The sequence below is a fragment of the Mus caroli genome, unplaced genomic scaffold (assembly GCF_978045245.1).
Source record: "Mus caroli unplaced genomic scaffold, Mus_caroli_1 scaffold_8, whole genome shotgun sequence".
Lineage (NCBI taxonomy): Eukaryota > Metazoa > Chordata > Mammalia > Rodentia > Muridae > Mus > Mus caroli.
This window is the reverse complement of record NW_028227263.1, coordinates 46,880,416-46,906,769: the sequence shown is the minus strand read 5'-3', so window position 1 is coordinate 46,906,769 and position 26,354 is coordinate 46,880,416. Positions and strand designations below refer to the sequence as shown.

Here is a 26,354-nt window from a genome sequence, read left to right as displayed (position 1 = left end):
GGGCTACTTCTGCAGGGGTAGGAAAAAGTCATATGGTTTCCAAGGATACCAAGAAAGCTGCAGACAGTAGGCTCTGCTGGACACCGCTGTGTGCAGGTGTCAGCCCGCAAGAACAAGCAGATTCCTTCAACAATTGAACAGGACATCTCCTGGTCTTAGGACCCAGCCAATAGACCTGGAATGGGCTGTGATGGCTGGTGTCCAGAGTCATCGCAGGCACCTAAGCTAGGCCTGGGTGCTATATCAGTGATGCTAGATGCTACAGGCCACCAGCTAGTTGGCTCTCGGTCCCTTCTTTATCTCCTGTTCTCACAGCTTCCTCTTTCTGCCTGCCCCTCCCCTCCCCTTTCCACTCTCATCTGCTCTCCAGCATTGCAGTCCGCTGCCCGCCCCCACCCCTTCTTCCTGTCCCTGTTGTGTCGTTGGGTGGTATCTCTCCAGAAGGGCGGGGGTGGGGAGGGTGGAGCAAAGGGCGAAGGCCTGGCTAGGCTTTTGGAATCTTTCGCTGTCCTCACACAGGGGCGCCTCTGAGGCTGGGCCTTGAAGTCTGCGGATTTTCCGCTTGCTTCTATCCGCAGACACAAAGGCCAGCCCTGGCGTGCGCGGGAGAGCGCGCTCGCACCCACGACTGTGAGCACACACGCACAACTGTACAAAGACTTGCTACCTCTACACACACACACACACACACACACACACACACAATCTCTCTCCACACCCCGCCTCCCGACAGGCTCGCGCGCACAGCCGTGCACACGCACCAGCACTGGCACGCGCTTGCGTGCACGCGCTCCCGTGGACCAGCCGCGGCCGGCCACGCAGCCCTCACTCTCTGGGCGCGCACACGCAGAGCCGCGCACGGAGGCATACACGCGCACTCACACCCGCACGCTCCACGCCCCTGGCGGCGGCCTGGGCGCTGTGCTGCTCGAGCGACGGGCGGGGACCCGGGCGGGGGCGGCGGCGGCGACAGCGGAGGAGGCGGAGCGGGGTAGCCGGGAGCGGGCTGGCCCGCGCTTCTCCTGGCGGCCGGGGATTTTCCAGCCTGGACGCTGACGCCGCGGACCTCCCTGCGGCCGCCGCGGACCATGGGCGACAAAGGGACACGGTGAGTGCGGGTGGCCGCCCTGTCCCACGCGCGCGTGGGGACGACCTGGGCGAGGGCACGGGTGGAGGTTCCAGTCAGCGTCACCCGGGATCTGGCACTCTGTTGTCTTCCCAAGTCTCTTGTGTGGTTCTCTGGCCAGAACCATGTGTACTGAGGCACCCAGGGTGGGCCACCCCATTGGGTTCACGGCTCCTGGCTGAGAAGAGCTCACACACCCAGCCCTGGTCTATAGACTTCAGGACGCTTTGGGGCAGGCTGACACACAACACACAAGCTCATGAACACATGAGCACCCTTCTGCTGGCACACACTGACAGTCGCTGTCACACTTCGCATTTGTGACACGACGACGTCACATACGGTCTCTCACACACACACCAGTCTGTCAACACATTCTTGCTGTCAGTCCTGTTAGCATACACAGGTCCCACTCGAACACGCACCAGCTCTAACACACCCTCGTGTTGCTACACAGATGCGGGCATACACCGACATACATAGCCTGGCACCTGGATACTGCAAAGCACGATCTAAGCTAGTACGTGCAGTCTGTCAACCCTCTCTGACGTGACACGATGTGGCCACAGGTCTTAGTGACACATCAAGGCTAACCACACACATGCAAGGCAGAAAATGCCTGCAGGGACTGACATCCTCAGAGCAGTGGATACACTCACTTCTGACTCCTCATAGCAGGGCCAGGAACACAGGTCACAGAGTGGAAGGTTCTGAGACCTGGAAGGCAGGTCCCCATTCATGTGGCTTCCTTCCCTTCTGTCCTCCAAAGCACATAGCTGGGGGCTCCATGTAGCTGAGGGAGGGTGAGGGGAACTGTTTTGTAGAGCTTGCCTTGAGAGGAAAGGTTAGGCCCTCAAAAAGGAAACTAGGTCAAAGTAGGAGGGCTAGGGAGGGGCAGGGAAGCTCGTGGGGTCAACCCTTATGACCGGTTCACCTTCCTGGCCCTTGAGAGTCTCCTTGCCATCCTCTCTGGCCCCTCCTCTAGCCTCCCTGCACCTGCCGTTTACCATTGCTTTCCTTATTACTCTTCTGTTTGTGTCCTTCCCTCTGCCTTTACCTCCTTTCTTCTGATATTAATTTATTTATTAAGCCCCTGTTGTATACTAGGCATAGCCTAGGGGATAAGAGATGATCAGAAAGGAAGCGTCCCTGCCCTGCAGTCACATGTTGGGACCCTTAAACAAAATGACTCATTGCCCACTGACAGCTGAGCCTCAGCAGTGAGTGAGGGCAGCTACAGAGGTTATTCCCATTTCCCAGGAGCAGAAACTGAGGCATAGTGGTAACTCAGATACCTCATGTTTAGAAACTGCCTCTCACCAGCCTCCCTACTGATGGCCGTTCCTGGTGGTTAATTTTCCTATTCTTGTTCCCCAAAGAGGAACCAAAGGGTGAGAAAGGTCACTTGCCTTGCTGAAGGTCAGGAGGGGGCAGAGGCCAGGGTCCACTGTGCCTGTGGCTCTCCTTGGGGCTGCACTGTGTGCACCCTGGGTGTAAGGACTAGCAAGGGATCCACTTGGTGCAGACACAGTTTTGGGAGCCTGCAGAGAGCTGTGTTTGCATTAACCTTGAGGGCCCGGGCGTAGCTGGTTTGGTCAGCACTGGGACCTAGGCCTCCCTCATTGGAGGAAGGATGCTAGGATGCGTCTCTCTTCAGCCACACCTGTTCCCCTCCCCACTTAGAGACCCTCTGGCGCTGCAAGGTCGAGCTTTGCTCCCTGCAGAGCACAGCAGGGAGTCAGCAGCCACTGGGTTCTCCTTTGTTCTCCAGTGCTGCTGGTGACCAGGGTGACTCAGCCTTGCTGGGCCTCTCTGTAACTAGGGGAGAAGTGTCACAGCTCACTGATACCTTGAATTGTCATAGGATGAGGACCCTGTGAGCCTCCAGACACCTGTTGGAGAGTCTGTCTGAGGCCAGAGCTTTGTCCTTGACTCCCCCTGCTGTGCTCCTAACTCAAGGGCAGACCCAGTGTTCCCACCTGTACATTGGAGCAATCAGAACTTTGGTTTTCAATGCTCCCCAAAGCTTACTGAGTTCACTGGACATGGGAGTAGGAGCTGTCTATGCCAGGAAATGCAGACTAGCTACATAAACTCCACCTGTCCATCTTTGCCTCCCCTCCCTGGGCTCCTCTAGAACCATGAATTCTGCCTTTCTCTTTCTAGATCTATCTGGATATGAAAGGTAAGCTCGAGAAGAGAGTTTCTTCATTGTGTTCCATTAGCCATAAGATTTTTGCTTTGCGTATTGGAAGGGACATTGCAAATACTGACTAAAATACTCTTAGGCTCTGGAGTCATCACCTGTATCCCTGTCGGTTGGAGGAAGTGGTAATAAGCATTTATCAAAACTGTCACTGCAGTTCACTTGCAGAAACACCGGGGTGAGAGGAGTCCCAGGGTGGAGTAGGCTAGCACCAAGGTGGGACCCTAACAGGGATCCCACAAAGGAGCACAGTCATTGGAGAGTGGCTTCTCTGTACCCTGGGGCAGGAGTCCCCAGACTATCCATCCCCAGGTGATTGTGATGCAGGACACAAACGCTGTGGGAGGTGGAGGAGGAATCCGCACCAGCACTCTGGGCTGCCTGTGGACTGAAACTGTCCTGGGTTGTCCAAGCCGCTAGGATTGACCTAGAAGCTTGAGGAGGCTGAGAAGTGGAACTGGAGCACCCTGGGTCTGGAGGTGTGAAGAGAAGGCCGCAGCCTGGGGGAGGGGTCTGCCAGGGGAGCACAGGCCAGTCATCCCCAGCCTCCAGAATGTCTGGCTAAGCAACAGGATTTTTCTCCCACTGCCAGGGTCAGCTGGAAGGAGAGGGTGGAGCAATTTGGGGACAAGAACAAGTCTTCCTCTCCGCCAGGTGCTTAAGGCAGTGGCCAGGAGAGGGGAGGAGCAGGCCTTGAGGCTGAGACACTCTAGGAAGGAGCCTCAGAACCAAGGCTGCAGGGAGGATGGGGCTGATCAATAAACAGCATATGAACAAGGAAGGGGGGGGTCAGCAAGCTAGATGGTTAAATGCACCTTTGCTGCCTGTCTGGGGTTAGAGTCACATTCCCAGGGGCTGGGGAGATGACTCCAGTAAATGCTCATTGCTTAAGCATGAGGTCTTGAATTAGCATCTCCAGACCCCACATAAAAGTTGGGCATAGTGGGCTCGAACCCTAGTTCTGGGGATGGGGGTAGGGGAGACAGGAGGGAAAGAGATGTGGAGACAGGGATGTTTGCCAGAGCTCTCTGGCCAGCCAGTCTAGCACTAACAGTATATCTCAAAACATAGGGTGGAGAGCGTCTGAGGACAATATCTGATAGTAACTTTTGGCCTTTCTATATACACGCACATACATGTGCATGTACATAAGCACACATACAAGAAGGCTATGCACTAGCCTCACTGAATTCTTTCCACAATTTAGTAACAGGAATTGCTGTTCCCATTTTAAAGGTGTGGAAAGAGGAAGCGTGTTCACCACCAGTTAGCATCGGAACAGAGGTTCCTCTGTCCACCAAGGCCTCTCTGTTGCTGTATAAGTCTACCCAGAGGGAAAGGGGCTTGTCCTATTCACAGCTGACCTTACAACTGCCCCCAGCTGGTCCACCAACTCTAAAAGTGACCAGAAAGATCATCTTGAAACAACAGGAGGGATGGAGTGGAATTTCCTTTGCAGCAGACGTTGTTGAACTCCCCACCCCCGCCCCCATATAACCCTCTTCCCCACAACCCCATCCCAGGGAGGGAGGGTGCTGTAATGGGGCAATCACTGGCTCTCTGTGAACCTTGGCTGTCTGTCTTGAAGTGGTTAAGCCTTGGGTGACCCATCTTGGCTAGAACATGGGGAAGTCCTGTGGCTTTGGCAGGGTTGCTCCTGGGTTGCTGCTGGGCGTGGCTTTGAGCCTGGCCCGGTGTCCCTGAATCCCAGCTGGCTGCTGGGCTGCAGACTCCTTGAATGGCTTGTTTCCTTTCAAGTCTGGACCTTCTGGCCCGAGAGACTGAAATCTCTAGCTGGCATGGGGTCAGGGGTCCTTCCCCATGGACATTTCCCACGGGCTGTGTTGATCGAAGACAGCAACAGGGAGGGTCAGAGTGGCCTTGTGACCTCAACCGGGCTCTCCTCTCTACTGCTTGCTGGGGGTGACACTGCCAACAGTCCAGCTGAGATCTGTGTAGGTGGCAGGGGAGCCAGGAGTGGGCTGAGGAAGATGGAAGAGGCTTTCACAAAGGACCTTAAGCTAGGGACAGAGGGGCAGGTGGGGACTTGAAAGTCTTCTGGGTGGACATGTAGGGCCTTGGAGGATGTGGGTGACCTTGGTGTAGGGAGAGTGAGGAGAGAAGAGAAGATGGTGGGGACAGTGGAGCCTTGGAGAGAGAGCACTGGTGTGTTGGACAGAGAGAAGCAGCAGACAGCTGAGGACAGCTGGGGCCTGGAGTCCCAGGAGCAGGGGAGCAGTACAGAGGATGGGGGTGGGGAGGGGCTGCAGGAAGATCCCCACATGTGGTCAGAAGGTGGAAATGAGAGTCAGGGAGTCTGGTGGGGTGGTGAGGGTGCCGCTGATTACTGTAGGCAGAGGTAAAGGGGGTGGCATCTGGTTGTTTTGGTTTTTTTTTTTTAATGTCCCTCCACAACCTTTCCTCTGCAAAATAGTCACAGAGCCCTTACATCACTGAGGGCTTCCTGGAGGAATATAGGTCTTATAGGATGGAAAAAAAAATTACAGTGTAGTGTAGTGTAGTGAATAAGCTGGCTAGGGCAGGCATGCTTCTGCAGTGAGGGTCCTCTGACTCTGATGGAGGTCTGAAAGGGCTGCCTGAATCAGGTGACCTGAGCTGGGTGCTGGATTTCAAGGAAGGTTTAGGTGACCGTGGAAGAGCTCATGCCAAGGTATTGACAATGGGGCTATGAGGGCAAGGTTTGGGGCTATGAGGGCAAGGCTGAGAGGGGTGGCAGCCCTAGCCCTAGGTGCTAGAGCAACAGAGTAACATGGCATATTCTTGTAAAGTGTGTGTGTGTGTGTGTGTGTATGTGTGTGTGTGTGTGTCCCAGCTGGCGAGCTCTTTTTGGATCTGACTAAGTCTGCTTCTTGTTGGTGAGCCCATCAGCCTTCAGGTCTCAGTCTTGGGCGATGCCTGGCAGACTGGCAGAGCTTTGTTGAACTAGCCTGAACTCTGTCCTCTTTTATGCCTCTGCTCTCAGCCCCGGGGGCTCCCCTAAGTGCTGACATAAGTTCCATCTCTTCCATTAGGGATCCCTCAGAACCAAAGCACTACTCCTCACATTGGGCTGGGTGTTCAGAGGAGGGGATCATGGCTCATTTAGACTGGCAGGTTCCAGGCAGAACCTGTAGCACTCTTTCAGACTGGGGGCTGCTGCCCTAGAAGAGAATGTTTGCGCTCCACGGGGCATGGGGCTGCTGAGGGGGAGGCTCATCACCGTGTGTGTGTGTGTGTGTGTGTGTGTGTGTGTGTGTGTGTGTGTGTGTGTGTGTGTGCTGGGACAGAACAAGGGTCCTCCTAGCACATTCCAGGCACTGCCCTGCCATGTGCAGGATGGATCCTGTCCCCGGGGGTGGGTGGCTTGATTCCTAGCAAGGGCGTGGAGAACGGGGGTAGAACTGGGTGGCTGTTTTGAGAGGGAAACAAAGGGCTCTGTTGTCCAGCCCCTTCTCTGCCTCTTTCCTTAGAGGAGCCCTGGCTGGGTCATCTCTCAGGAGACAGCCTCCTCCTTCCTGGGACTGGCCCATCTCTAGAACTACCTCAGAAGAACTCCTTGTTCCTGCTCGGGAGATCTGATGGCAGATGCGGCCCCAAGAGATTAGGCCCCAGGGGCTGGGCCTCACAGGTCCCTGGAGGTCTGTGTGACCCCTGAAAGGATGGGACCCTGTCTTGGTCCCAGGGAGAGAAAATTGACTGTTGACTTACGAGCCTCAGCACAGTGTGGGTGGTGGTGGTGTTGGGGGTGGGGGTTGGGGGGAGCTGTGGCAGTAGGCAAGACTCTACAGTTCCTAAGCTGGCAGGCAGAGTGTCCCTGGCGTAGGGCCTATGGATTCACAATGGATCCCCTTGGTGGTCTTGCAGTTGCTCCTCCAATGTTGCCACCAATGGGAGTAGAAAGGTTTGAGCAAAGGGCCAGAGAAGTAGACTGGGATGGACCATTCTAGGAACACTTGTTCTTGGCCAAAGGGCCAGAGAAGTAGACTGGGATGGACCATTCTAGGAGCACTTGTTCTTGGCCAAAGGGCCAGAGAAATAGACTGGGATGGACCATTCTAGGAGCACTTGTTGAGGGCTCACACACTACTGTGTGACCGAGGATGTGTGATTCACCAACTTAGGCTCTAGTGTCTCTACAGAAGTCTAACCAGCCAGCATGCGTGAGGCCGTTCTCTTGTATTCTGATTCCTGACTTTTCCTCTGGGGGGCCAAAAATGGGGAATTGGATAGTTCAGGCCTCTTAGAGATTGGTGAGGCAGAGCCTGCCAAGGAAGCGGGTCCAGGGTGTAGAGTTCGTGGTGATCAGGGTTCTGAAGGAAGTACCTCCTGCTTGCTTCTGTGGCTTCAAGTCTTCCTTTGAGGTGGTCTTCACTGTCTGGTTTCATCTCCAGTCTCCAGGAACATCAAATCAACTAGTCACTGGCAAGTCCCTGATGGTCAGTTCCCTCCGACCAGGCGATTCCTTCCTGGACGGGTTTTCCTCTTCCCTTCAGTTCCTCTCTCCATCAGACCCCATCCTTTCAGGGTTTCAATATCTACCCAACTGTCCTCGAGCTCACAGATCTGCCCGACTCTGCCTCCCCAGAGCTGGGATTAAAGGCCACTGTGCCTGACTCCTTCAGGGGTTCACTTCCTTCAGGAAGCAGCCGGAGTCTCGGTGGCACTTTGGGGTCCCCTTCTAGGTTGGCTTCTTTGATGCCATCAGATCAATTGGGCCTAGATTAGTTTACCCTGGGTAGAATGGATTTCAAATCCCAGTGCTGACACTCAGGAGCTGATAGCCTGACCAGTTGTTTAGCTGCTTGTAGCTCCCTGTCTGTAAGGCTGGGATGGGACTGGCTTAAGGGCTAGGTGAGCTAACAGGTATAGCTCAGAGTCCTGGCACAAGATCGGGGCTGAAGGTGAGGGTTGAATGTTCTCCCTTCCCAAGCTGAGCTCCCCCAGGAAGAGAACTGGCTCATTCATTTTCAGGCCCCAAAGGCTTCATGCTTAGTATGCAGGGGGTAACCTGGCCCCACATAATGCTCTTTTCATTTGACAGGCCCAGGTTCCCCCAGGAAGCCCTCATTGATCACCAAAGCTTCCTGACCCCTGCCGTCTTCTCACGCGCACATACTTACCTGTCTCCCTGCTTACATCTTGTGATATTCTCACGTGAACCAAGCAAGGGCACCTGGCCCAGATCGCCTTGTCCCTGGTATCTGTGCAGGTGTGGCGAGGCACTGAGCTCTGTATATATTTGTTAACTGAAGGAAGCTGGATGCAGGCGTTTCAGTGGGAGATGTCCTAGGAGGGGAGGGAACCATTTCAGAATATCATAGAGACACAGGAATTAGGTTAGGCTCATGGCCCAGAAGACAGAGGTCGTGAGATGGCCAACTTTCTCTCAGTGAAACAAGAGTTTCAGATCCCGGAACTTTCCGGCAGAGAACCGACAGCGGCTGTTCTCTCATGGTCGGTAGCACTGTCTGAGCAGATCCAAACCTCATGGTGTTAGGGATTGAATCCACGTGTGCTACACAAATGCTCTACTGCTGAGCTATAGGCCCAGTTCTGTTCTTGTTTTTAGTGAGGGTCCCTAGCTCAGGTAGCTTTTATCTCCCTAGATAGCCAAGGTTGATCTTGAACCGTCCATCCTCCTGTCTCTACCTCGAGTGCTGACATTACAGGCCTGTATCGGTGTGCTTGGTTGATGTTTGCTGGGATTGGACCCAGGGCCTTGTGCATACTAGGTGAGCACTCAAACACTTCATCAGAAGAACTACATTCATCCCAGCCCCCCCCCCCCCCCACACACACACTTTTTTTTTTCAAGACAGGGTTTCTTTGTGTGGCCCTGGCTGTCCTAGAACTCACTCTGTAGAAATCCACCTGCCTCTGCCTCCCAAGTACTGGGGTTAAAGGCATACACCACTACTGCCCAGCAGAAGAGAGGCTTCCCTGACCAGGAATCGAACCTGGGCCATGGAGGTGAGAACACCAAAGCCTAACCACTAGACCACCAGGGAGCATTCCAAATCCCATTTCTTAAGTGCCTCCATGTGAAGCCATCTTTCCCTGATCCTTAAATGTGGGCTCCCTCTGTCTTGCTCACTCCTAGGCACCCCGAGTTTTTCTTTCTTTCTTTCTTTCTTTCTTTCTTTCTTTCTTTCTTTCTTTCTTTCTTTCTCTCTCTCTTTCTTTCTTTGCTTTGGACAGAGAGTGCAAGGAGTCCCACTTGTGGGTGGACATCTGGGTCTGCCTACAGTACACCCACTGTGGTTTGACCTGGCTTGAGGAGGGGGACGTGGCTTCCCATGATCTGCCGGGATCAAGGAGCTCTTTATGCAGTTCAAGAGCCTGCCTCGGCTGGCAGAGCCTAGGTTTCCCATTGGCTGCCCAATAGGCAAGTGCTCAGAACCCACCTCATTATAAGGAACAGAATTCTGGGCACCAGAGCCAGCAGGCTGCGGTCATAATCAGCCAGTTAAACTTCCCAAGAATGGATGTTTGGCCCAGAGGAGTGTGTAGGGGGCCAGGGGGGTGGGTGGTAAGGCTGGGAGGGAGTGCGAGGGGGGCCCAGAGTTGAGCCTGCTGGGCAGAGCTGGGAAAGCGTAGCAGGAAGAAGGGAGAGAAGCTAGAGAGTAAGGAAACGATAGATGGAGAGAGGATGCCGTCTGGGGAGAGCGCCCTGGCCAAATGGGAGCCCCAACCCCACTTCCTCACTGTCTCTCCTAGGAAGGCAAGCTGTTCCTCCTTGAGCCTCACTTTCTCAATGTGTCAGAGTGAAGGTGGGAGAGGCTTTGACCTAGGAGGCCTCTGGGATCTCTCCTTGTTTTACAGGTTCTGTGATGAGGAGGGAGAGAGGCCCCCAGCAACACTGTTCAGTGCTTGAGAGTAAAGACACAGCCTCCAGCAGCCTGTATCTCAGGAAGATCCACATCCTCTGCTGGAACCTGGGGGTCTGATTAGCCATGGGCCTAGCTGTAATCGGTTAATTGGAAGGGGAGGTTTGCTGGGCTCTCCCCAGGCACCTCGTATCCCCAGACTTAGTCCTGCCCAGGACTGTTCAAATTCCAAATAGTGTCCTCGGGGAGGGACTGTTTAAAGCTCTACTCTCCCTTTCCAGGGAGGAGTGAAACCCTGGCCTTTCCATTTCCAAGTAGTACTGTCAGTGGTGTGTGTGTGTGTGTGTGTGTGTGTGTGTGTGCTGTGGAGCATGGAGGAGGGACTCCCCAGAAGTAGAGCCCTATGTTTGGGGTGTGGATTTTACTGTCAGACAAATTCAAGTACTTGCCAGCAAGCTCTCACTTGTTCCCTATTGTGACCCTGGTCAAGGGGTTTGGACTCTGTAGGCCTCCGTGTCCACATCTGGGAATTCAGTACTCCCTCCTACCACCCTGGATGGCAAGGGCCCAGAGGCAAGGGTTTGACAAAATCACTATTAGAGACAGGAATGGTGGTACACACCTGCCATTCAAGCACGTGGGAGGATTGCCTCGAATTTGAGGCCAACTAGTTTCTGGGATGAAAGGGCCAGTGAGCTGGCTCAGCCAGTGAAGGGGTTTGCTGTGAAGACTGACTATCTGAGCTTGGTCTCTAGAACCCGTGCAGCCAAAGAGAGCTGATTCTCATAACACAGACACACACAGGCAAAATGTGATCTAGACGTTGCTTGTTACGGATGCCTGGGGAAGGGACTTTGGCTTTTGTCTGCCTGTCCCTTCCACTCATCCCTCCCCGTGCCTTCTCCCAGCCGGTGCCATGCACACTGCTGCTTGGTGGCTTAGTGGGCTTGCACAGGGCCATAGGAGAAGACCAGTCATGACAGGAAAGGGAAGTAAGATTACCCAGGGCCAGCGTTGTAGTGCTGGGGTGGGGCACCTCCTTTTTGGCCCCTGTCTGCCAAAGCAGATTCTCTGAAAGGAAGTGGGGAAAGACTGCTGAGCTGGAAGCTGGGAGCATCCCAGCCCCAGCCCCAGTCCTAGCTCCTTTAACCCTCACCCCCGTTCAGGGCCCACAGCCTGGTTTGCTGCCAGGGAAGCTGGCGGGCCACTTTTTCACACACTTGGAAAACAACAGCCCTTCCTGGTTCCCAGTGTTCAGCAGGAGGGGCTGGAGAGATGTCCTGAGGTCGGGAGTCGGGGTGGGGGGACTGGCAGCACATGGCAGGAGGCTGCCTCAGCTTCCCCAGCCACTTGCCAGCCTCAGAGTTGGGCTCTGACTTGGAGGCCAAGGCCTAGGAAGTTGGTTATATAAGTCAGCAAGACTCCCTGCTTACTTCCTCCTTCTCTCTGCAGTGAGGCCCTGCAAGCAGGAGGCAGGTGCCACTTTGTTCAGAATCTCTAGGCCCAGCAGGTTATGGTGACCATCCTGTGCTGGGGCCGAGTGGTCTCCTTGTCCACACCCTGCGGGACAGGCTTGTGGGCAGCCTCCGTGCAGGCCACTGGGTTGGCAGTGGGCATTGGCTCCTCCCACACTCGGAGAGCTGCAAAACTTCATTAGAGGAAACAGGCGGCAGGCCTGAGATCATTTGCCTACAAACTGCCCCCAGAGGGGAGCTGGCCTCTGCAGCCAGAAGAACAAATCGCCAGCATTTTTCAGTTTGTTCCACAAACATTTCTCCAGTGCTGGCTAGGTGCCAGACCTCTACTACAGGCATGTCCCTGGAGTGGCCTAATCTACCACAGTGGACATTTAGGGAGCAGTTCCTTCTCATGCGCCACCTAAGGGTGGACCCTTTCTTTCTCCGTAGCTGGAGTGTTGGCTTTCTTGGAATTCTTATGAATGAAGAGCAGCTTCTTTTAGACTGGGATTTTTCAGAACTGGCTTATTCCCTTCCTCCTGGGCTGTGTCACCCTTCACCCCTCCACCCCAGTGAGCAGAAGTTTCTCTGATTGTCTTACCAGCCCCTGGGTTCCGAGATAGGAAGTGGGGACAGCCTCTTATAGCACTTGTATGTCTGGGGGAGAAAGAAAGTAAGTGGCTGGAACATTCCTTTTGGTGGTTTTTATTATTATTATTATTATCATTATTTTTTTAAGATTTATTTATTATTATAAATCTAAGTACATTGTAGCTGTCTTCAGATGCACCAGAAGAGGGCGTCAGATCTCATTACAGGTGGTTGTGAGCCACCATGTGGTTGCTTGGATTTGAACTCAGGACCCTTGGACTTCGGAAGAGCAGTCGGTGCTCTTAACCACTGAGCCATCTCTCCAGGCCCCATTATTACTATTTTAAAAGACAGGATTTTTCTGTGTAGATCTGGCTATCCTGGAATTCTGTAGGCCAGGCTGGCCTTTAACTCAGAGATCCCCCTGCTTCTGCCTCCCAAGTGCTGGGATCGAAGGTGTGCACGAAGCTACTACTGCCACCACCACCCAGCTGGCTGGAACATTCTTTTTATTTTATTTTTTTAAAGATTTATTTATTTTATATATGTGAACACACTGCAGCTGTCTTCAGACACACCAGTAGAGGGCGTCAGATCCCATTACAGATGGTTGTGAGCCACCATGTGGTTGCTGGGAATTGAACTCAGGACCTTTGGAAGAGCAGTCAGTGCTCTTAACCACTGAGCCATCTCTCTAGCTCCAGCTGTAACATCCTGTTTGTTTGTTTGTTTGGTTTTGGTTTTGTTTTTTTTTTTTTTTTAATTTATTTATTATATGTAAGTACACTGTAGCTGTCTTCAGACACACCAGAAGAGGGTGCCAGATCTTGTTACAGATGGTTGTGAGCCACCATGTGGTTGCTGGGATTTGAACTCTGGACCTTCGGAAGAGCAGTCAGGTGCTCTTACCCACTGAGCCATCTCACCAGCCCTTGGTTTTGTTTTTTGAGACAGGCTTTCTCTGTGTAGCCCTGGCTGTCCTGGAACTCACTCTGTAGACCAGGCTGGCCTCGAACTCAGAAATCTTCCTGCCTCTAACTTCCAAGTGCTGGGATTAAAGGTGTGCGCCACCACTGCCTGGCTGGCTATAACATTCTTAAGAGAGTGGCAAGGGCATATCAGTTTACAGCTGGACAGCAATCCAGGATTAAGACTCAGAAGCCACTAACAGAACAGGGGAACCTCGTGCACGCTGTGGGAGATACATCTGATAGGACTCAGAGATGCAGTGGGAGCTCTGTGGGATAGGCATTCAGCAGGGACTGGAACCCCGCCCTCCATGGTAGCTCGAGTTTCATAGCTTTCAGTAAGGAGTTTCTTAGGAATGCAGACTACTTCAGACACACACACACACACACACACACACACACACACGCGCGCGTGTGTGTGTGTGTGTGTGTGTGTGTGTGTGTGTGTGTGTGTGTGTAGGAGAGAGAGAGATATCTGGGTTGAAGCTAGCCATAGTAGTGCAGGCCTATAATCTAAGCACATGGTAGAAGGATGAGGTCATCCTGCTCTGCACTGTCAGCTCCAGGCCAACCAGGGTGACATTGTGGGTCCCTCCTCCACCTTTTTTAGTTAACAAAACAAAAACAAATAGATCAAGAAATCAAGGGGGAAAAGTGTCACAGCAAACAAGCTGCACATATCTAAAGCTACTGGGCAAATGGCACCGGAAGCAAGATTACTGGGGGCAGCAGGGGTTCAAGCTTCCCTCCAGCAGAGCAGATCTTGCGGAAGCCCACTGGAGCAGAGTGCAAGGCGAGGGGGTGGGGCGCTAAGTTTTAGGAGACACAGCCTCTGCTTGGGGCTATAGTCTGGAAAGAGCTTGTGTGCTGGTCTGTGTGATTTAGAGTGCCGTCTTTAGGGACACTGAGGCCAAGTGGTGTGGGAGAAAGGGCATCAGGCTGGGTTTGTACTCCCCCATACCTGTCTCTGTCTGTGGGTGAGATGCTAAATTGTGGGGAAGTGGTACCCCTTCTTTCTCACTGTAGTGTCTGTGCTAATGAGTGCACCCAGAACTAACAGGGCTCATCTAGTGGGTGAGATTTTTGTCATGAGTCTGTGTGGCCCCAGGGCTGTGGGAGAAAACTGAAGGCATTTAAAAAAAGACTTAGTAAGGAGAATTTTGATTTTTTTCTTTTTTGGCAAGTTTTTTTTTTTTTTCAATATCCTAAAAAGGACAAAGCTGATGACACGTTATAATCAAGCAGTTAATATGCACACTGCTCTTTCTAGCATGCAGCAGCGAGGTGTCTTTTCTGCAGCCATTCAGCAGCTATGATTGAAATCACCTTTTTGCAGAATGAACCCTGTTGCTGGGAATTTTCAGAGGACTATGGTGAGCCCTGCCCTGGCCACAGGCAGTCCTGGGTTTCTCCAGCCACAGCTTCTTTATGAATGAGATGGAATCTGGGACAGAGGTTACCTGAATCCACACTCGCTGTAGAGAAACCCATTCCCTGCCCTGGACAGGCTCAGCTCAGACATCCAGTCTGAATGGTGAGGTGGGCATGTCTTCTAAGGCTGCTCCCTGCAACCAGCTCTGGCCTGGGCCAACCCACTGGACTTCTGCATGGTCTGTGGCTCAGTATATGGCCTGGAACCAACCCTTTTGTTTGGAAACACACCAGACCACGGCCTTCCCAGCTTAAAAGCTCACCAGTTGTTCCCTACAGGAGCATCTCTGGTTTTCAGGTGGTACCAAGAACCCTACAGTTCCCATCCCTAACTTCCTGCCTGCTGTCCCCACACTGTGGACACTGGCTTGACCTCAATGGCCATTGACTTTCCATAGCTGGGTGTCTGTCAGACCAGGCTTTGGGCCTGAAGAGCCCTTCCCCCGTAATTGATAGGAGCTTCTTTATATGTTGTTTTCAAGATGTGATGTCACTATATATAAGCCACTCTGGCCTTGTACTCGAGGTGGTCCTCCTGCCTCAGCCTTCTGAGTACTAGTACTGTGTGCTCCTATACTTGTCTCCTCCCTTGGAACCTTCCATCCCCTCCACCCATCACACGCTGAGACAGGATCTCCTGTACCCCAGGCTGGCCTCAGATTCACTATGCATTTGAAGAAACCCTTAAACTTGTGATTCTCCTGTCTCCACGTCCTGAATATTGGGATTGCAGGCGTGTGCTATCGGATGGATTGATGTGTTTCTGGGACAGAATTGGTGTGAAGCAAGCCTTCTGCCAGCCACACTGCATCCCTGGCCTGCCTCCCTTCCTTGGGCACCTTTTCCAGGTGTGGAGCTGCTCTGTTGGAGGCTGTCCTTTGGGCCGGAGTTAGGGAGGGAGGTTGGAGAGGGCTCAGAGGAAGTGGGCCTGGGCTGCTGACCCAAAGGAGAAGTACCCTTTCCTTCGTCTCATTTCCTTCCTGGCCCTGGTACTGAAAGAAAGCAGGCAGAAGCAGTAGAAAAGGGGAAATGCTTTGAACTGGGGACTAAGATCTCCCAGCTTGGAGATGATTTTAAAAGCCCCAGTTCTCAAGCCCCTCTCTGTCCTCTCCTTTTCCTGTACACAGGATACCTTCTGCCCACTCAGGCTATGCAGACACAGGCTACAAAGCTGACCTGGCCTCGTCCTGTCTTTACAGCTCTATCGTGTGCATGCTGGGACTCACCGTCTTCTTATCTGTCTCATTGGGTTTGAGTTCAAGTCTTGGCAAGCTCTTGCAGCTCCGTAACTCTGGGCAAGTCACGGCACCTTTCTGAGCCTTGGTTTCTTCTGCATACCATAGAAAGGATAATACCTACCTCACAGGGTGGTGCCGCTCTGTGGGCGAAGGGCTGAGCAGGTGTCTTTGATAGCACCTGTGTGGCGAGTGGAAGCTACTTGAGAGAGTTGACCAACACCTGGGTCAAGGCCGGGGCACACAGTGCCATGCCAGCCTTCTTGAGACTGCCTCATTTTTGTACTTTAGGGGACCCTCCTTTCCAGCTCAGTGCTGGGTACATTAGTAACCAAGTTACTGTCTTACTTACTGTTCTATTGCTGTGAAGAGACACCATGAGCAAGGCAACTTATAAAAGGAAGCATTTAACTGGGAGCTTGCTAACAGCCTCAGGGGGAGAGTTCATGACCATCATGGCAGGAAGCATGGCGGCAGGCAGGCATGGCCCCAGAGCAGTAGCTGAGAGCTTACATCTGATCTTCAGGCAGGAGCGAGAGAGCGAGAGAGAGAGAGAGAGAGAGAGAGAGAGAGAGAGAGAGAGAGAGAGAGAGAGAGAGAGAGAGATTGGGCCTTGCTTTTGAAACCTCAAAACCCACCCCTAGTGACACACCTCTGGGGCCACACCTCCTCCGAGGCCACACCTCCTCCGAGGCCACACCTCCTCCGAGGCCACACCTCCTCCAAGGCCACACCTCCTCCAAGGCCACACCTCCTCCAAGGCCACACCTCCCAATCCTTCCTCAAACAGTCGGCCAACTGGGAACCAAACGTTCCAACATACGACCGTATGGGGACCACTCTCGTTCACACCACCACGGTTTCTTTCCGTGTACTTTCCGTAAGGAATTGTGGATGAGCTGTATCAGTGAAGTCATCAAGAGTGCCGGACAGAGTGGGAACAGGACAACTGAAAGCAAAGCCTGGTTTGTGATGTGGGACTGGAAGTGATAAAAGCACGTGGGAGGCCCAGGAGGTGGACAGTGAGGACGTGGCTGGGCAGTGGGAAGTGAGGTGTGCTCAGCGGGAGTGCACAGACAAGGCCCTGAGTGCGCAAGGCTTTTGCTCTGAAGTGCTTCCAGGGTCCAGGGCTTTCTTGGATGTCTGGCGAGAAGGCAGGGCAGTGGCTGTTTGTTTCCTGCTGTGCAGGAGGATCTGTCATGATTTCCCAGCTGCTTTTCTGACCAGCAGCTCAAGTCCTTTCACTCTGTGGCCACTGTCCTCTGAGTGTCTGCTGACCGCATCTTCCCTCCGGGGTGAGTGGAGACTAGGCTAGGGTGGCAGAGGAGGTGGGAGAGGGAGGTGGGAGAGGAGGCCCACGCTCAGGTCCGTTTTTCAGAAATGAAGGGGGTCAATTTCTCACCTGCTCCACATGATCACAGTCCTTCTACGAAAGTGTCTGAGGCATGGCTCTTGTAAGAAAGCCCTTGGTGTGTCTAGTGCATAGTTGGTTTGCTCTTATTGTCTCCTTTTGCAAAATGAGGACTGTTTCAGGATTTCCATTGCTGTGGAAAGACACTGTGACCAAAAAGAACAGCATGTAGTTGGGGGAAGCTTACAGGTTGGGCAGATCAGTTTATTATTACCAAGGCAGGAAGCATGGCAGCATCCAGACAGGCATGGCACTGGAGAAGCTGAGAGTTCTACATCTTGATTGGACAGCATCCAGAAGACTGACTCTCTCTTCACTGGGCGGAGCTTGAGCTTAGGCGCCTCAAAGCCCACCCCTTCAGTGACATACTTCCTCCAACAAGGCCACACCTCCTTCAATAAGGCCACACCTCCTAATTGCGCCACATCCCATGGGTCAAGCATATTCCAACCGCCACAGAGATGAAATGACTTACCCTGCATAGCCGCTGAGACTATGGTATGTGCTGGCTGGCAGGTGGGGTTCTTAGCTACTCTGGGTTGCACATGCCGATGGGGGTTGGGATGGGGGTGCAGATCCTGCCAGCCCGCTCACGGAAGGATCTTCTCTGAGATATGCATCAGGATCACCAAGACTTCCACTGGTATGGCCTTTGTGAGCAGCAGGCCCCGGACTCAGCTGAGCTTGGCTACTTCAGAAGCTGTGACAAGACACACAGACCTGGACCATGGCGGGTACGGTTCTGCACCAGGAGAACTCTTCTGAGCCTCATCTGTCTGTTGGGCTGGGGGCAGGGCCTTTGTGAAGGCGGGTTATGCTCAGATCGCCTCTGGGCCCTTCCTCCAGTCCCGAGGCAGATTTACTTCGAGGCAAAGCTGCACACCAGCTCCAGGCTCCTCTCAGGACCTCGTCTTTTGTGTCCCAGGGCTCAGAGCCCTCCTGAATCTGTATAAGAAATATCATTTGTGTGCAGGCCGGCCTCAACAGTTCATTTATTAGGTTTTGTTTGTTTGTTTGTTTAAAGCAGACATCTGGGATGGGGGTGTAACCCGTGTATGTGGCCCTGGGCTAGATGCCCAGCACCTATAAACAGTGTGTAGTGGTGCATGCCTGTAATCTCAGCACTTGGGAGGTAAATGCAGTACACACTAGGAGGGTGACTGGCTCTATCAACTGTGGGGTACAGCTGGACTGGAAAGGGACGATCAGAGCCCACATGGGGCTCTCCGTGGGGAAGGGCTAGAGGAAGCCTAGCCTGGCCTCCGCTCCAGTCGCTGGTTGAGGAGTCTGATTGCTTTAGGGCTTCCAGCCGCTTCCAGAGCAGCTCAGCTGAACTTGACAGCTCAGTGAGGAAGCCAGCTATGCTCTCCTCTAATGTAGTCCCAGTGGGGGCTGCCTGTCTTTCCCCAACGTCAGTACCCAATTTATGGAAGAAAATTGGGGAAAGCAGGTTGTGGGTTACGAGAAAAATCAGGGACCTGGTTATTAGGCTAGGTTTCAAATCCCATATCTAGCTGGGATGGTGGTCCACATGTGTAATCCTAGCACCAGGGGGACGGAGCAGGAGATCAGTTCAAGACCATCTTCAACTTACAACTCATTGGGTGATGAGTTCAAGGCCAGCTTTGACTATGCAAGACCTTGTCTCAAAAGAAAAGAAAAGAAAAATTGAATTTCACCTCTTCTGCTTGTCAGGTCAGCGAATGTTAAATAGTTACATAATTTTCCTGAACTTATCTTAAAAGTGGGTTAATACTGTATCCTTCCTGCCATGGAATTGTGGTAAGCCTCAAAAGAGAACTGTAAGACTAAACCCAGGACCTAGCACACAGTAGGTATTCAGATCGTGCCCAGCACATTCCCATAGCCCTTATTACCTTGTATTCTGCCTGCACCACACCCACCTGCCTGTGCCCTGTGTCAATGTGTGTTTGTCTTGTGACCTTCCTCAGCCTCTACACAGCACCTATGAGATGCTTCAGAAAGGGCCAGTAAGAAGAAAAGAACATTCTTTTAGGTAAAAACTGTGCACCTATTGTGTGTCCCCGCCAGGGAGCTTCTGTGTGGTTTTTGCCCTGCAGAGCCCCAGTGGTTGTGACTGTTGCTAGGCTCCCAGAGACCAGCAACTTTGTACTCTGCAGAGCCCTGTAATCATATTGCTGTTAGAGACACGCTGACATCTGCCATCTCCCTGCCGTGGAATGCCAGCACCCTGGGATCTGTGTCTCCGGGTTCCAGCGCCTGGCACCAGAGGTATGCAGCGTGAATTCCATGCTGAGAACATAGCCGAGGTTTGCTTTTCTCTCTCTCATTAAGTCAAGCCTGCTTCCTTGGTCTACCCAGCCATTTTCTAGGTGGGGCAAGTCTTTCCTCAGGTTCAGATTGGGTAGACAGATAAATCAAGTGTTCTGCTGGGTCTTGGAGGAGGTAATACTGGAAGTCAGCCGTGTTTTCAGCAGGTCTTCCATCTGACCCATGCTTTGTCTGCCTGGGGTGGGGAAGTGACAGCCCAGACGTTCCGTTTCTAGCAGACCCTCGCTGCTGGCCTCACAATGGGTTTGGAGCTCTGTGCAAAACTGTTTATGTTTCCACAGCAGAATTTATTGCCCAGCCTGGCTTTCTGCAATTAATTATAAGCCAAACAAATAACTTGTCTCTAGGAGGCTGGGGATCGGCATAAACATTTATGCCAGTCCAGAGGCTGGGTACTTTCCTCTGGCCTTGGGAACAGAGGGGCAGGATGGGGTGGGTCCACTTCCTCCTGACCCCAGGAGGTCTTGTATGTTGTTCTCTCTCTCTCAGTCTTCCAAATTATCCCAGAATAGGGTTCCCACTTGTAAAGGGAGACTCAGGCAGAGAGTTACTCAGTTTGTCCAAGACCACACAGCTTGCAGGGAGAGTTGTCCATCTGTCCATCCATCCATTCAAATATTTATTTATTTATTAAGCTCTTGTCAAATGGGAAGTTGTTTTCTAAGCTGACTGAATTTGTAGGCACAAGGTGGTGGCCTCGGGGGCCAGGTGCATGGCTCAGTTGGTGGTGTGCTTACCTGTCATTCATGAAGTCCTGGGTTCAAGTCTAGTGCTACATAAACTGGTCAGGTTGGCCACCTACCTGAAGCAAGAGGATCAGAAGTTAGAGGGAATGGCAGGTGTGTTGGCACATTCCTTGAATCCAGCACTCAGGAGCCAGAGGCAGGTGGATCTCTGAGTTTGAGGCAAACCTGGCCTACAAAGCCAGTTCTAGCTACACAGATGGTGATGGCGATGATGATAATGATCATTATCATTATTATTACTTCTTTTACTGTTTGAGATTATGATGTAATTACATCATTCCCCATTCTCCCTTTCCTCTCTCCACACCCACTCCTGCAACCCTCCTTGCTCTGCTTCAAATTCATGGATTCTTTTTCATTAGTTGCTGTTATGTCTATACATATATATTCCTAACTGTGACCTGCTCAGTGTGGTACTGTCTGTATCTTTTTAGCTATGGCCATCTGTATTGGATAACTGATCGGTGTGCTCATCCTTGGGGAAGATGGCATCTCCCACTCTCATCCTCTTTAGTTACCTGTGTGTGCAGGGCTGGGCTCCAGTGGGATTCTAGGCTCTGCAGCATGGTCGTTGTTGTTCTTGTTTGCTTCATGTCTAGTTAGTGAGACCTTATCTTAAAAAAGATGTTCTAGAGGCTGGCTCAGTGGTTAAGAGCACTGACTACTCTTTCAGAGGTCCTGAGTTCAATTCCCAGCAACCACATAGTGGCTCTGTAATAGGATCTGATGCCCTCTTCTAGTGTGCCTGAAGACAGCTACAATGTACTCATATAAAATAAATAAATAAATACATACATACATACATACATACTTAAGAGAGAGAGAGAGAGAGAGAGAGAGAGAGCGAGAGAGAGATGTTCTAGGGTTCAGCTTCAATTACAGAAGAGGTAGGGAGTTTGAAGACCCTATCCCAAAACAGAGGAAGAAGGAGATGGTCTGTGAGGGCCATCATGTTTGCCTTATACTGGTGGCCTCATGGTAATGGTGATTTTACAGGTAGGGGTGTGTGTGCACATGCGTGCATGTGTACATGCGTGTGTGTGTGTGTGTGTGTGTGTGTGTGTGTGTGTGTGTGGACTGAACCCAGGAACCTGTGTATACCGGGCAATGTTAGTGCCCTAACATTGAACTACAACCTTAGCTCCAGTTTTATGCTGTTCAATGACTCTTTGTTTTCACTGTGACCCTTTGCTGGAGGTCAGATATGCAGTTTTCCCCTTGAGGCCTGTTGATGCTCACAGAGTTTCAGATTTGGGGAGTGTTTAGGCCTTTCAAATTAGAGAGCATCAACCTATTTCCTGCTGTTGGGCTAGGTGGCTCAGAGGAGGTACAATTTGGCATGGTCCGAGGCTAGATGGCAGGAAGAGGCAGCGGGGATCGAAACCAAGGATGTTTAAGATTGAGAAGTGAAGGCACTGGCAGCAGAGAAACCCTCACTAGCGACTGCTCTGTGCCCATCCCGTTCCATGCTGGTTCTGTTTTCCAGCTCACTGTGCAGCCAGCCCAGCTCCCTAGTCTTGCTCATGGATCTCTAGGGCCATCTGCTGGGGGCCACCTTCCTCTGTGCCGAGGAAACTCCGGGCACTACTGCAGATTCCTGCCTCGCACATGGGGTGTTTGGCCTCTGGTTTTGGGTCCAGGAAAACCTTGGTTGAGCAAGAGCTGGACCCCAAGGCTGAGGCTGCAGCCCTCCAATCATGTGACTTGGGGCTATAGTGGAGCTCGGCTTAAGCTGTGCATAGCAGGTCAGCCCCCTTTGGGAGCCTGGGGTGTGGACACAGAGAAGAGGTGCATGGAGTGAGGAATGCTGGGAGGACAGCACAGTGGGTATCTGGTTTCAGAGGCCAGAGGTTTAGTTCAAGTTAAAACCTGGACCCCAGTGACCCCAGTGTTGCCTTCTGGGGATGGGAACAAAATAATCCCTCCTTGTGGGGTCAGGGTGGGAGTTACAGTTAATCTCTAGGGGACCAAATTCTGGTTACAGATGTGTAGATAGGCAATGTGGTACATCCATACTGTAGAGTGTTATTCAACTGAAAGGCAATGGCATCCTGACTCAGGCTATAATTGGGTGACTCATCATGAAGGCAGAACGCTAAGAGATAGAAGCTGGGTACCAAAGGCCACATATTATATTAGAGAACTTACGAGAAGTATCTAGAACAGGTGCGTCCATGAGAAGGAGAGCCCGCACGAGGGGATAGGGAGGAAAACTTACTGGGTAAGGGTGGGGGCGGGGCTTGCAGCTTTGCATAGTTGTGCGAAGACTCTGCTGCCATGACTTCTTCACACAGAAGCCAAATTTTAACTGTTAGTCAACTAATTGTGTGTGCTTGTGTGTGTGTAGAGGCCAGGGGTGAATGTTCTGTCGCTTCATCAGTTGCTGTCCACCGTATCTCTTGAGACAAGGTCAACTCCCTGAACCTGAAGTGCATCGATTTGGCTTAACTCCAGGGACCCTTCTATCTCTGCCTTCCGGGTGCTGGGGTAGAAGAACTCACCTGGCTTTTTTTGGATTAAGTTCTGGAGGATCAAATTCATGTTTGTGTGGTGTATGCTTTACCAACTGACCCATCATCTCCCTGATTCCTAACTGATTGGTTTCTTTTTTTTTTTTTTTTGGTTTTTCGAGACAGGGTTTCTCTGTATAGCCCTGGCTGTCCTGGCACTCACTTTGTAGACCAGGCTGGCCTCGAACTCAGAAATCCGCCTGCCTCTGCCTCCCGAGTGCTGGGATTAAAGGCGTGCACCACCACGCCCGGCTCTGATTGGTTTCTTAACAGCAATTTGTTGTTCATCTGAATGGCATTTGATTGATTGCTAGAGCCTTACTATGTATCCCAGGCTGATCTCAGACTCTCGATCCTTCTGCTTCACCTACCCTCCTAGGATGACAGGCATGTGCCAACTGGGTCTGGCTTGGAGTCATCGTTTTACATGTTAATGGCATGCTTCGTGAATTTCATCTCAGTAAGTTTGTGTTTCAAGTTGATAAGAATCATAAAAAGAGTGGTTTCATTTAGGGGGGAGGGACAGTTGAGATCTGGGATTTAGGCTGAAGCTGTTGAAGAAAGCAAAGCTTAGGTCTAAGAGGCTGTGGGAGGTTCAGAGCCCAGGGTGAGCTGTTTGACAGTGGTTAAGAGCAAAGTTCTTGGTATCGGTGTGTTTTCTGTTGCTGTAGCAGAATACCTGAGGCGTAGCTAGCTCTCAGTTCTGGAGATGCTGCGGTGTAACACTGGCCTGGGCTAGGTGCTGGTGAAGGCCTCATGGCGGATGACATCATGGTAGATGGATCTGTGCGTGCAAGATCTCAAGGTGGACCTGGGAACCAGAGAGCCTCTTGGGTCTGCCTTACTTATTCTAATGTCTGACCCTCATTGTGATAGTGTGTGTGTGTGTTCATGTGGGTATACATGAATGTGTGGGTGCCCCTGCTCACATGTGTGGGGGCCAGAGCTGTCATTCTGAGCATTCCTCAGGAGCCTTCTACCTTGTTTTTTAGTTTGATTGTTTTGTTTTGTGAGATAGAGTCTCTTCCTGGCATAGAGCTTACCTACTAGCTCAGGGGGCTATCAGTGAGCTCTAGGGAACTATCTGTTTGAACCTACAGTGCCGGACCACTGCAGACCTTTTTCACATGGGTCTGTCTGCTTTTCCAGCTGACTGAGCTGTCTCCATAGCCCACACCTCACTCTTTCAAGAAGGGACCTATGATATCTGCCTTATTCCCTCCGGAGGGCGGTGCCCCCCAGCCGCTTAGCTGACTTCTGCTGGTTTCTTTCTTTCCCTTCCTTCCTTTTGCTTGAGCCTAGGCTTCATGTATGCAAGGCAAATATTCTTCCACTGAGCTATACTCCCAGCCAGCTCCACCTCTTAAAGGTCAATCACCTCTCAATGCCAGCACACTAGGAACAGGCCTCAGTCCCTGGGTCCTAGGGGGAAATGCTCAAGTCATGTCCAAACCATAACAATTCTCAGGGGCTGGAAAAGTGGCTCAGTGGTCAAGAGTACTCGCTGTTCAGCCATGAGAACTGGAGTTGGTTGGCTCAAAGTTCTGTAAATCTAGCCCCCAGGGATCTGATGCCCCTCGGACACCTGCACACACATGCACAACACACTCACACAGACACATACATACAGACAGACACATAAACAAGATATGTTTCGTTTTAGAGACAGGGTTTCTCTGTGTAGCCTTGGCTGTCCTGGAACTCACCCTGTAGATCAAGCTGGTTTCGAGCTCAGAGAGATCTGCCTCTTCCTCTGTCTGCTGAGTTTTGGGATGAAAGGCATGTGCCACCATTGCCCAGCCATAAATAAGATTTTAAAAATCTTAAAAATAAAAACCATGGGCTGGAGGGATGGCTCAGCGGTTAAGAGCACTGACTACTCTTCCAGAGGTACTGAGTTCAATTCCCAGCAACCACATGGTGGCTCACAACCATCTGTAATGGGATCCGATGCCCTCTTCTGGTATGTCTGAAGACAGCTACAGTGTACTCATATACATAAAATAAATAAGTCTTTAAAGCAATAAATAAAAATAAAAGCCTTAATAGTTTTAGACAAAGCCGTGTCATCTTGGTTCGGGTTTCTTATCATGTATTTGTTTTAGTTTCCCTGCCTAGAAAGTGGGAATAATATAGTTTTTATTATGGAAATTTGAGTCTTATGAGAATCTTAACGCTTTCCTGAGGATTAAATGAGTTAATATTTGAAAGGACGCCACATCAGGAGCTGTTATTATCACTCATTCATGGTTTTATTTGTTTGTTCATTTGCTGGGCACCCACAGGGAGCCAGGGCCAGGGCAGGCAGGGCTCTGGAGACACAGCTGCATGCGTGACTCAGAGCCCGCTCTCAGGAACGCCTCGCATCCTGAGAAGAGTCAGCCACTGCACCTGCAGCTTAGGCTATTGATGAAAAGCCCTTGTCCATTGCTTCTCCAGCTCTGGCTAAGCAGGCGCCTCCCTTGGGACACAGCAGGACTTCTCAATAGCTTTGAAATGTACTAGGCTTGGGAGCTGGGGAAGCTGCGTGGAGGCCTGCGTGAGGAGGCTGGCAGCAAAACCTGAGTGTTGGTTTCCTTGCCTTGTATGGACAGTTCAGACTGGTCCCAGCAGTTCTCGATCTTCCCGCCCTTGCAACAGCACAGAGAGGAGTTGGGCCTGGGGCTTTTGCTGCTGTTATGAGCCCTGGCCGGGGCTGACTAGAGAGTGCAGAGACTTGAGGTCCACAGGGTGTCAGGGGTCGCTAGAGGTCCTGAGAAGCACCTGGTGGTGTTGAGGAAGAGAGCAGCAAGCTTAGAGGGGGAAGGGCTCTGGTGCCATCCAGCCACCCCTGTCCTTAGCAGGGCTGCAGGGTCAACCGCTTCTCCTGAGCCGGGAAGACCTGAGCTCTCATGCCTATTGAGACTTGATTGATAAGAAGTGAACTGCTTTGGGGACTGCCCTTTGGCAACCAGGGTAAGAATTGGGGTGAAGAATGTGGTTTCTGCCTGGCCAGCAGCGATGGAGAACATGGTCCCTGTCTTCCTCAGGTGAGGCTGTTCCTGTCTCACTTCCCTATGCTGGTCCACAGTCACTGAGGCTCAGTGGGACATTAGCTCTATAGGACAGAACAATCTTGCTCCGTGCTCTGTTCACTCCTGAAGATTTCTGTTTGGGCTTCTCTTCCTGCATGCACCTTCAATTTCCAACCCTTGTTTACCCTCAGTGGTGAAAACTGACACACAAAGTCACCTGGCTGCAAGCCACTCCCAGCAAAGTCTTCTTCAGGTGTCCTCACATCTCCCCACCTAGGATTCTGAGTGGTTCTAAGGCCCTGCATCTCCCCTGCCTGCTGCCCAGCTCAGGGTGCACCCACTGGCTTCCTTCCAGCGGTACCAGGGGCTGTCCTTACCAGATTCAGAAGAAGCATGCTAAGAAGGGGCTTGCGCTCTTCCCCTTCCAAAACCTGCTCTGTGTAGCACAGTGGGTGTGGGTTAGTGGTGTACGGCCATCACCTGAGTGAGCTCTCAGGGGTCGTAGGCTTGGCAGTAAGG

General features: G+C 52.0%; 1 protein-coding gene across 1 annotated transcript in view; it reads left to right on the top strand.

Annotated features, from left to right (window-relative positions):
* Positions 1-788: 788 nt before the first annotated feature.
* Arrb1 (arrestin beta 1) overlaps positions 789-26,354 on the top strand; it is a 73,399-nt gene continuing 47,833 nt past the window's right edge. The window contains exon 1 of the mRNA XM_021167486.2: positions 789-1,108. Coding sequence (XP_021023145.1) covers positions 1,089-1,108 — 20 coding nt within the window. The 5' untranslated portion in view covers positions 789-1,088. The remainder of the gene's footprint in view (positions 1,109-26,354) is intronic.